Source organism: Sarcophilus harrisii, chromosome 2 (assembly GCF_902635505.1).
Source record: "Sarcophilus harrisii chromosome 2, mSarHar1.11, whole genome shotgun sequence".
Taxonomy (NCBI): domain Eukaryota; kingdom Metazoa; phylum Chordata; class Mammalia; order Dasyuromorphia; family Dasyuridae; genus Sarcophilus; species Sarcophilus harrisii.
Window position 1 is genome coordinate 558,897,014 of NC_045427.1, and position 10,169 is coordinate 558,907,182.

Below are 10,169 nucleotides of genomic sequence, written 5' to 3' on the forward strand. Positions count from 1 at the left end.
GTCTACAAAGTACAATAAAATGAGGTATATTTTTAGTGACAGGCTTTGACAACATATAGGATGTGGTGGGAACAGTTGGAGATGAACAATAGAGACAATGATACCTAAGCTGTGAACCTGGGTGACTGAAAATGGTGGTAGCTTTAATAATAATCTATCAGAAATTTGGAAGTTTAGAGGGGAAAGATAAAAAATTCATTGTTGGTCATGTTGAGTTTAAGATTCTTACAAAACATCCAGTTTGAGATGTCCAATTGGAAATTGGAAATGTGAGACCAGAAGTCAATAGATCCGTTAAAGTTGGATAAGTAGATCTGAAAATCATTAGCATAGAAATGACAAATGGACCCAAAGGAGCTGATGAGATCACCAAGTATAATAGTATAGAGGGAAAAAAGAAATAGGCCCAGGATCGAGCCCTGTGGGAATTCTGTGGTTAGCAGCATTGACCTGGATGAAGATCCAGCAAAGGAAACTGAGGAGTGGGATCAGACAGATTGGAGGAGAACCAGGGGAGAGTAATGCCATGAAAACCTAAAGAGAAGAAAATATTAATAAGAAGAGAGTGATCAGTAGTATCATAGGCTGCAGAGAGGTGAAGAAGAATGAGGATTGAGAAGAGGCTATTAGATTTGGAAGTTAAAATAACGTTAATAACTTTAGAAAGAGTAGTTTAGGTTGAATGATGAGGTCAGAAGCCAGTCTGTAAAGAGTTAGGAAGACAAGAGAAAGTAGAAACAATATACACATTGACTACATTTAAATAACAGTAAAATCAATAAAATCACAGAAAAAATGTTTCAGAAGAGGATACAAAAATTGATTTTGTGATATTACTTTTGCTAAGGCAATTAGGGTTAAGTGACTTGCCCAAGGTCACACAGGAAGTGTTAAGTGTCTGAGGTCAGATTTATTTGAACTCGGGTCTTCTTGACTTCAGAATTGGTGCTCTATCCACTGCCCTACTTAGCTGCCTCAATTTTGTGATATTATTAAAATTAATATACATAGTACATTTAAAAATAGTAAGTTTCTATTTTTGTTTGATATTAAAATGTTTTCATTTGTATATTTAAGTATGTTTTTAGACTTATCAAGTATTTATTAAACACCTGTCATGTATCAGGAACTATATTAGTGTAATAAAAGAATTGGCCAATGAGGATCCAGTTCTTAAGCACATATAGATATTTCCCTGCCTGGTTCTTGTCTAAGCGACCACTTGGAATGTTGGAGAGTCTAGCCATGTGTGATCAAATTATTATGTGATAATGCCATCTTCTAAATGGCTGAGGAGCTGAAAGGACTGGTGATGCAGGATGTGCCAAACTGGAAGTGAGTTAAAATACGAGGAACTAACCAATCTTTCCCTCTTCTCCTTTTGGTAACGAGTGAGGCAAAAACTGCTATGAACAACTGGATGGTAGAGCTGAAGCGATCTGCTTTTGACACTGCTGCCAGGTGGCCATGAGCACCTGTACCTTTGTTTCATTTGCATTTGTCTTTTCATAGCTTAAGTGAATGAATGTCTTCAGATGGAATTGTTAATTTCAATTTCAAGGTCACAGTGACCTTATGAGTTGGGAGATCCATTAGAAATTTTACCACAGCTTAAGAGTCAGTAGCATTGTAGTAACACTGGAGTGGGAGTGGTGGAACAGAGTGCTGGAAAGTTAAATACCTGAGGACAAAAATAGCTTTAGGAGTGTGACCCTTGAAGAAAGAAAGAGACTGCCTACAGACTTTAGAAAGGAGTGACATTTGAAATCCAGTAGAAAACTATACTTAAGGGAAAAGGATTTCAGAAAGGGAAAAAAGGATTTCAAAAAGGGGGGGGGGGGGAAGGCTTTCAGGGTCAAGTTTTAAATAGAAAATAGCATAAGAAGTTGGGCTTAAGCCTCATTCCTGTCAAGACTGATTTCCAGTTTCTTCCTAAGTAATTTATCTTTTTCAGCCAACAACTCTTTTCTTTTTGTCTTCTGAGATGTGCATAGAAAGAAGCATACAATCTTAATAAAGATGTGTATACAATCTTTGTATTTTTAACATTTGTTCCAATTACATATAAAAACAACTTTTAATGTTTTAAAAAATTCTCCAAATTTTCTCCTTTCTCCCTTCCATCTCCCCTCCCAGTGATGATAAGAAGTTGATATAGATTACATAATACAGTCTTCTTAATAAAAAACAACAGAACTGGATCAGGTAGGTGGTGCAGTGGATAGAGCACCTGCCCTAAAGTTCAAATCTGGCCTCAGAGACTTAACACTTCCTAGCTATCTGACCCTGGGCAAATCACTTAACCCCAATTGCCTCAGCAAGAAAAAAAATTAATAATTACAGAATTAGTCAATGCCAGAAGTTGCAAAGAACCAAATTAAGACTTTTTGTAAGAAAAAGAAAATTCCCTCATGACTAGAATTGCTCAAGAGTGGAATAGTCTGTTTTGAAAGGTAGAGGGTTTTCCTTCATTGGAGGAGGTCTTTAAGCAAAGATTGGGGCATCTTTTGTTGGGCAGGTGTACAGAAAATTCTTGTCAGGAATGAATTGGTTACTGAGTTTCCTTCTAACTCTGAAATTCTATCAAAACAGAGATGCAGATAAAGTGCTCTACAACAATCTGCAATGAAAGAGAAGGATTCCAAGTAAGAGGATCAGAGAAGACCTCAAGAAGCCGTGGAACCTAAGCTGAGCTTTAAAGAAATAGAAGCATTTCAATAGGGAGAGTTGAGGTGGAAATATAATCAATCAAGATAAAGAAATTTTAATGGAATCTTCACTAATGTCAGGATGCAAAGGAACTGCTAAATGCGATAAGAAATAGTCCAGTTTGGTTGCAATTTAGGGTACACAAAGGAGATTAATGTCAAATAAGATTGGAAAGTTAATTAGTATTAGATTATAGTGGGCCTTACAGGCTAAATAAGGAGAGTTTGCATTTCATCCTACAGGCCAAAGCTTCTTAAATTTTTCCCTCTCATGACCCCATTTAGCTCGAGAAATTTTTATATGACTGTCGTTTATAAAATAGATATACAAATCAAACATTTACAATAATAAATCATAATTCTGCGACCTCCGTATTCAGGTATGACACCCGATATGGGGTCACCAGCCACAGTTTAAGAAGCTGGGCTGGAGGCTACAGGGAGCTACTGAAGTCTTTTAAGCAAGGGAGTCATATTTGTGAAGAGGGAAGATTGAACAGAGAGAGATCAGCTAGGAAGTTATTACAACGATCCAACCAAGAAGAGAGGTGGACCATTATCATAAATGGCCCGGGGTTCCTGCTCTTTAATAACCAGAGCCAGCAGTGCCTTGCCGGGAAGGACAATTTCAATATGGAACTAGGCAGAGCCCATCTCTAAGCCACCGTCCTTTTCAGTGCAATAAACCTCCTTTAGCTTTAAGGTCATTTTCGGTTCAAACATTCTTTAATCCAACAAACCCAATGAAAAGCTTCAGGCACAGAACGCTGGACCTGGGACCGGAATACCGGGGTTGAAAGTCCTCTACTAGCTGAGAAGATAAATGATTTAACCTCTCTGGGCTTCATTCATGAAACTGACTTTAGATGATCTGAGATCTTTTCCGCCTTCATTCACAAAATGCATCATTTATGATAAACGATCTTTGGGATCTTCTTCTAAATATAACGATCCTATTAGTGCCTTGGGAAGAATTTATCCCCTCAAGTTCCTTCCATTTATAAGGTGCTTAAAAGTTTGCAAAAACTACACAAGTTCTCTCCTTTGACCCTCACGACTAATAAGGGATGGATGCTGTTGTCCCCATTTGACCGATGAAACTGAGATTTAGAGACGCGCTGGGGATCATCTCCTTACGATGGGTCTCTCAACCTGGAGCCTTCCTTGAACCTACAATGTAAAGGTGAGCCTCGTGACTTGATTTTACGATGTTCTGCCGGTCTCCTTTTGCACTTGCTGAACTCTTTATTCATTATTACCGGGCGGTGAGCTCCATGAAGGCAGGACCGCCGCGTTTTGTCTCCCAGCACGCCAAGGCACCGTCCTTGAGAGACTTTAATAAAAATTGTGGGAATGTACTGTCAGGCGTTTTCCCCATTACAGACACACGCAGTTGCGCGCTGCGGCGATTCGCTTTAGCCCCGCAGAAGGAGAGCTGCGCCTTCTTTCTCCGATTAAAAGTTCCGCGGCAAATCCATCTATCTGAGAAAGCTTGCAAAGGCAGCAGTTAACCCCAGCCGGGCCCAGGCGCATGCGCCCCAGATGCCTTTTCATTCAAATTGCTTTTCGTTTTCTCTTGGTCCCAGCGCCGCGCCGTTGCCGCAACGAAGCCATCGACGATCCGCTGCAATGGCGGCGGGGGTGCCCGATCCCCAGTCGCGATTCGGCCACTCGGTAAAGGGGCTGCTCACCGAGAAGGTGAATGCCTGCGGCACCGACGTCATCGCCCTCACCAAGCAGGTGCTGAAGGGTTCGCGGAGCTCCGAGGTGAGACGGAAGGCTGCCGCTGCGGGATAGCAGTGTGTGTGTGGGGGGAACCTTTCGGCGAGGGTTGAAGCAGTGGGCGGAAGCCGCGCCACATGTTGGGATTTGTAGTTTTTTAATGAAACCCGCTTCAGCATCTGGTTGAGTTTGGAGATTAAGTGGTGCATCCTGGGAATTGTAGTCCATCGAGGCGTGAAGGAGACGTGGTGGGTGTGGCTCCTGCGTGGGGTATTGAGTCCCACCATTGGAACTCGAGGGGCCCATCCCCTCAGGCAATAAGAGGAACATTCTATTTAGAATAAGAAGATCCCAGAGATCTTTTATCGTAAATGACTCATTTTGTGAGTGAAGATCTCAGAGATCACCTAAAGTCAGTTTCGGGAATGCAGCCCGGAGAGTCCAGGCTCGCACCGCCGGTGGTGGAAGTTTTTGAGCCCGGTGTTCTGGCCCCGGGCCAGGGTTCTGTGCCTGAAGCCTTTCCTTGGGATTATGGGATTAAAGGATGTCTGAACCGGAAGTGACCCTCGGAGGATGGTGGCCCGGTTCCATATTTAAACCTCCTCCTCCTGGGCAAGACACTGCCGCCCATGGTCGTTGGCGCGCCGGGACCCTGGGCCACCTGCCCTGCCCGTGGGGACCCTGGGCCTTCCCTTCCTGGATGTGCCAAGGACTGATCCTCCCCTAAAACACCTGAATCCTTCCTTAGTCCCGGAAGGTCTCATGCTTTCCCAAGGATTCATTTCCTGGGCTAACAGACGGGCTTTTCTTTTCTAAACTAAAGTCACATTTTATGGGCTTCCTTCCCTCCGCCCTCAGGGGGCTCCTGGCCCGAGGCAGGATCGTGTTCTAGGGGAACCTTCAACTTGGATTCAGGTCCCAGCCCTGCTTTGTTCTTTGACCCGGCTCTGATTCTTAGCTCTCCTCGTCTGTAAATGGGGCTAATGGTGTCCCATTGCCTCACAGGGAGCAGGAGCAGCACTGTGCTAGAACGCCGGGGCTACCAGGGGGTACAAGACAGTCCCTGTCCCTCAAGGAGCCTGCTGTCAGACGGGGCGACAGCATGTGAAGGCGTGCAAGGCAGGCCAGCCAGGATAACGGGAGAAATAATTCACCGGGGAGAGGTTGGGGAAGGCTTCCTGTAAAAGGTGGGGTTTTAGTTGGGATAGAAAGGAAGTCTGGGAAGTCAGTAGTCGGCATGGAGGGGGAAGAACCCAAGGATCCCCGGGGGGACAGCCAAAGAGAATGCCTCGGAGCGGGCTTGTTTGTGGAGCGGTGGAGGCTGTTGTCACCGCATCAAAGATTATAGCTGGGGAGTGAGGGGGGAAGGACAAGGAAGGTAGGAGAGGCTATGAAGGGCTCTCTCGGAGTGTCACGTATCTGATCCTGGAGACCATAAGAAACTAGTGGAGGGAAGTAATGTTATCACTAATAAATCTCACACATTCGTATTGAATTTGGAATGGACACTTACTTACTCGCCCAAGCTTACTAAGGTAACAAAGTCACCCAGATCCTTTCCTTTCAAATATCTTTTGATTACATTAAGCTGAATAAATGAGTCTTTTTAGCTTATGACACCGATTTTTATGGCTGGAAGAATCTCCCATGGATTGTCTATCCCTAAGCCTCGAGATGGGGCTCAGAACTGGCCATTTAAAAGTTGCAAAAGAGGGAAGGAAAATGAGGTTTCAGGTCGTGGTAGTGACTGTAGCACCGGTGAAATGTTCAGTCTCCTTGCAACCAGGATAACATATAAAGGGAGCTTTAGGATTCGTTTTTAGTGTCCGAACCCTCAGTGGGCTGTAAGTGGAAAGTATGTTAGGCCAAAATACTTTTGTATGTGCAGCCCCATACGACTTATGTGTTCAGTCAAAGGAAGTAGGGATATTTACCCTGAAAAGGGAAAGATCCAGGGGAACACAACAACTGTCTTCAAGTCTTAAGAGAGCAATCACATAGAAATTAAGGTTTTTTTCCTTTAGTTTTGTTTTTTTTTTCCCAGATACCAAGTGACAGCTCTGTGAGCTTGAGGCTTTCTCTGGGTTTCAGTTTTTTTTTTTTTTTTTTTCTTTTTCATTTCTTAATAGTATTTTTCCAAATAGATGCAAATATAGTTTTCAACATGCGCCTTTGCAAGATCTTATGTTCCAAATTTTTCTCCTTCTCTCCTCAAGATAGCAAGCAATCTGACATGTTAAGCATATGCAATTCCTTTGAACATATTTCCATATTCATCATGCTGTACGAGAAAAATCTGATCAAAAGGGGGAAAAATGTGAGAAGGAAAAATAAATAAGCATACAAACAACAACAGAAAGATGAAAGTACTATGCTTTGATCCACATTCAGTCTCCATAGTTCTCTCTCTGGATGCAGATGACGTCTGAATTTCTTTATCTGAAAAAATGAAGGATTTGGACTAGCTGGCTTCCAAGATTCCTTAATTTGTTATTGTGGGAGTCTGTAAGTTGCAAGTTTTGACTTGGTGTAAGGGAAAATGGAAGAACTGGAGCTATCAAAGAGTAGAAGAGGCTGCCTCACGAGGGGAGGGTAATTCCTGCTCACTAAAGATCTTCAAGTGAAACTGAATTACCCATTATTTGTCAGGGATATTGTAGGGGTGATTGTTGGCCAGGTTTTGGGTGAACTAGATGGTTGGTTTTGGGGATCTTTTCCAACTCTGAAGTTTCTGATTCTCAGCCTCACCTTTTGGCTTGAGACCCTCCCACCCCCTATCCCCCAAGTCTTGTGAGCAAGCAGGGAATAAGTCAGAGTCCCCATCTCAGCGTTTGGCTAATGAGCCATGTGAAGAGCTCAGCAGTTTCAGAGTACTTCTGTTCTGAAGCATTGGCCTTTAGAACAGATGTCAGAACCGTGCCAGACTTGCCATGGAGCCAAGGAAATGCATTCTCAACATGAACAAATGGAAAATTAGCCTCCATTACATCTTGAGTGTATATGCAGTGGGGAGGGTGCAACAGCTGCACTAAGAAGATTGCAGGAAGTTTGGAAATTGTGTTGATTATTACCATTTTTATTTTTGTCTTTCAGCTGCTGGGTCAGGCAGCTCGAAACATGGTATTGCAGGAAGATGCCATCTTGCACTCAGAAGATGTAAGAAGTATTTTCTTTTAAGAATCAGATTTTCTAAGAACAATGTAACTTCTGTTGCTTCCATGAAATGGACAGTCATATTTCTGTGTTTGTTTGTTTTTGTATACAGAGTTTAAGGAAAATGGCAATTATAACAACTCATCTTCAGTATCAGTAAGTACAACTTAAGCTCCAGAGCTAGCTTCTCATGCCTTCATTTGGTCACTGCTTAGTCATTACCCTTAGCTTCTTTTTTGACATTCTGCATATTGTGTGTGTGTGTGTGTGTGTGTGTGTGTGTGTGTGTGTGTGTGTAGGGGGTCACTTCAGAGTTTATTTCCCGGATAAGATGCCCAAAGTTACAGAGAAAGTTAGGAGACGGGAGAAGAGGAAGAGGAAGTCTTTGCAGGATTGTCTGTGCCCCTTATCCCCAGGGTAGGCCAAAGAGGCAGAAAGTTTGTTTTAGGAGCATACTGGCCCAGTGGGAATGATGGGAATGATTGGGACTCAGATATGTATATTGGGAAATATCACTGCGGTTCACATTGACACAGTTGTTCCAATACATACAGGTCATGCAGATGGCTTTAAAAAAATAAATGTTTTTTTTTCCCTAAGATTTCTCAAATGATCACGTTGTAGTTTTAAGAAACCTCATTTATTATTTCTCAGATTTGCTTCAGTTTAATTTTTTATCTTTACAGCCTAGCTTCTAAGAAGGAAATTGGAGTGGTTAATTTGTTTGATTTATTTCTTTTTGAGGAATGTTCAATTGCATTTGAACTTCTAATATTTTAATAAACAGTATTGTGCATGGATGTTCTCCATATGGGTATAGATGTGCTGATTTGATACCTTAGATACCCAGGATTAATTTGAGCCTTGAATGTAAACTCCAGCATCTCATTCCATTAATGTGATGGATGGTACCAGAGGGACTGTGAGTTGGGAATCCATCTTTGTAGGATTCATATCTTATTCACATATAGGACTCCCCAGTTAGTAGCAAAATCATTCAGTATGAAGGACAGTGTTATAGAGTATGACAAAAACTAAAAACTTTATTATTTCAGCTTGTGTGCCTTGTCATGCATTCTAATTGAGTTAGAATATAATTCTTATTTTCCTCTTTTTTCTTATTGAGGCAAGAAGCTATTCAGAAGAAGTAAGTATCATTGGAGGCATGGGATGGGGAAAGCTTGGGGGAAATGGGACGGATAGCCTACAGAAATTCTGCAGCTGGGTCCTGAAGGCCTGGGTTAGGTCAACCTACAAACTGACTTATACTCTCTGTATCTTGAACTATATATCCCAGAATTTTTAAAGAAATGTCATTCCTTTTCAGATACTAGTTCATCTGATTGCTAACACTGTTTATCCAAATGACACCTAAAACCAAATTTAATCACTTTTAATTGGTAGCATCCATTAACATACTAATGGATAATATGCTTTTGTTGAATTGATTCCTTTAATGTATTCAAGTTAATAAAACCGTTGGTTCTGTAAGGTCTTTGCCAATAGGGATTATTTTTTTCATTGTATATTCAAAACATTTAATGTCATACATAATATACAATATGTACTTAATAAATGTTTCTGGATTGATTGATCAGATGGATAAAATGTCCCCTCTGCAATCTTGTTTGTAACACTAATTTGTTTAGCAAATCTTTCCCCCCCTTATTGGCAGTATAAAGTTAAACTCTAAGGAACCAGATATGAACGATCACAAATTCTGAATAAAGTGTAATCCGTTCTAATGAGAAGTTGGCTGAATTAACATTTGAGAACTAGTCTGTATGGGGTTAAAGAAAAAGGGATATCATCCCAAGTACAGAGAATATTTTAAAATTAAAGTGGAAAAAAAAGAAATATTATTCCTTGTTTATTCCAAATGAATCTTTTTCTCCATCTGATTTGCAGTGTTGAGCTGTCTTCAAATCTACAGGACCAGCTGAAGCATTTGCTGAAATGAAATGACATCTTAAAAGCTCCTAAACACATTTCTCAAAGCTGTGGGGGAATAGAGCTCACAACCCCATCTTCTATTCTAGCAATTCAATTAAAAAAGAATTGTGATGGTCTGCAGCCTCTCCCAGAATACAGGATTTTCTCTCCCTATGTAAAGATATAATTTAAGGCAAGACACAAACTAGATGGCTCAACTCAGAAGTACCATTTGGTTCTATGCAGACAAACCTATTCCTCTCATCGAATTCTTTACTTGCTCTGTTTTAGTTTTAATTAAAGCCGAATCAAGAAAAATCTGTTATTTCTTTAGTACTTTTTTGAGCATTGAAATCATTTGTAATATGTAGAAAGTCATAAAGCATAAGTGTCATAATTTAGCCTATACTGTGTCATACTGGTTTAATTCAGAAACACCAGCTGGCGAGGTAGAGAAAGAATGATGATGAATAATCTATATGTGGGTTTTCTTATTCAGTAAGATCAGAACTCCTGACCTTGATTCTTTTAGTATTTATTCATCAAATGCCTTCTTATAGATCCACTCTGCTTGATATTGTAGCTCCTACTTCTGATAACATCTGCTGTTTTCTCAGCTCATTCAGAAATGCTATTTACAATTTTATATATTAT

General features: G+C 41.0%; 1 protein-coding gene across 2 annotated transcripts; it reads left to right on the forward strand.

Moving 5' to 3' along the window:
- The first annotated feature begins 3,058 nt into the window (after nt 1-3,058).
- BORCS7 (BLOC-1 related complex subunit 7) lies at nt 3,059-9,709 on the forward strand. Of its 2 annotated transcripts, XM_003755414.4 has the most exons (6): nt 3,064-3,891; nt 4,295-4,475; nt 7,524-7,586; nt 7,696-7,739; nt 8,710-8,730; nt 9,492-9,709. In XM_003755414.4, the coding sequence occupies exons 2-6, from the start codon at nt 4,338-4,340 to the stop codon at nt 9,541-9,543; spliced, it is 318 nt and encodes a 105-aa protein (XP_003755462.1). In that variant the 5' UTR covers nt 3,064-3,891; nt 4,295-4,337; the 3' UTR covers nt 9,544-9,709. The 2 variants fall into 2 exon arrangements, with proteins under 2 accessions (XP_023351929.1, XP_003755462.1); XM_023496161.2 differs by lacking the exon at nt 8,710-8,730 and having other exon boundaries at nt 3,059-3,891.
- The last annotated feature ends 460 nt before the right edge of the window (nt 9,710-10,169 follow it).

Coding starts and splice junctions, on each gene's coding strand:
- BORCS7 (XM_003755414.4), top strand. CDS start 4,338: ATGGCGGCGGGGGTGCCCGATCCCCAGTCGCGATTCGGCCACTCGGTA. Junction 4,476..7,523: donor AGGGTTCGCGGAGCTCCGAG/GTGAGACGGAAG, acceptor TTTGTCTTTCAG/CTGCTGGGTCAGGCAGCTCG. Junction 8,731..9,491: donor CAAGAAGCTATTCAGAAGAA/GTAAGTATCATT, acceptor TCTGATTTGCAG/TGTTGAGCTGTCTTCAAATC.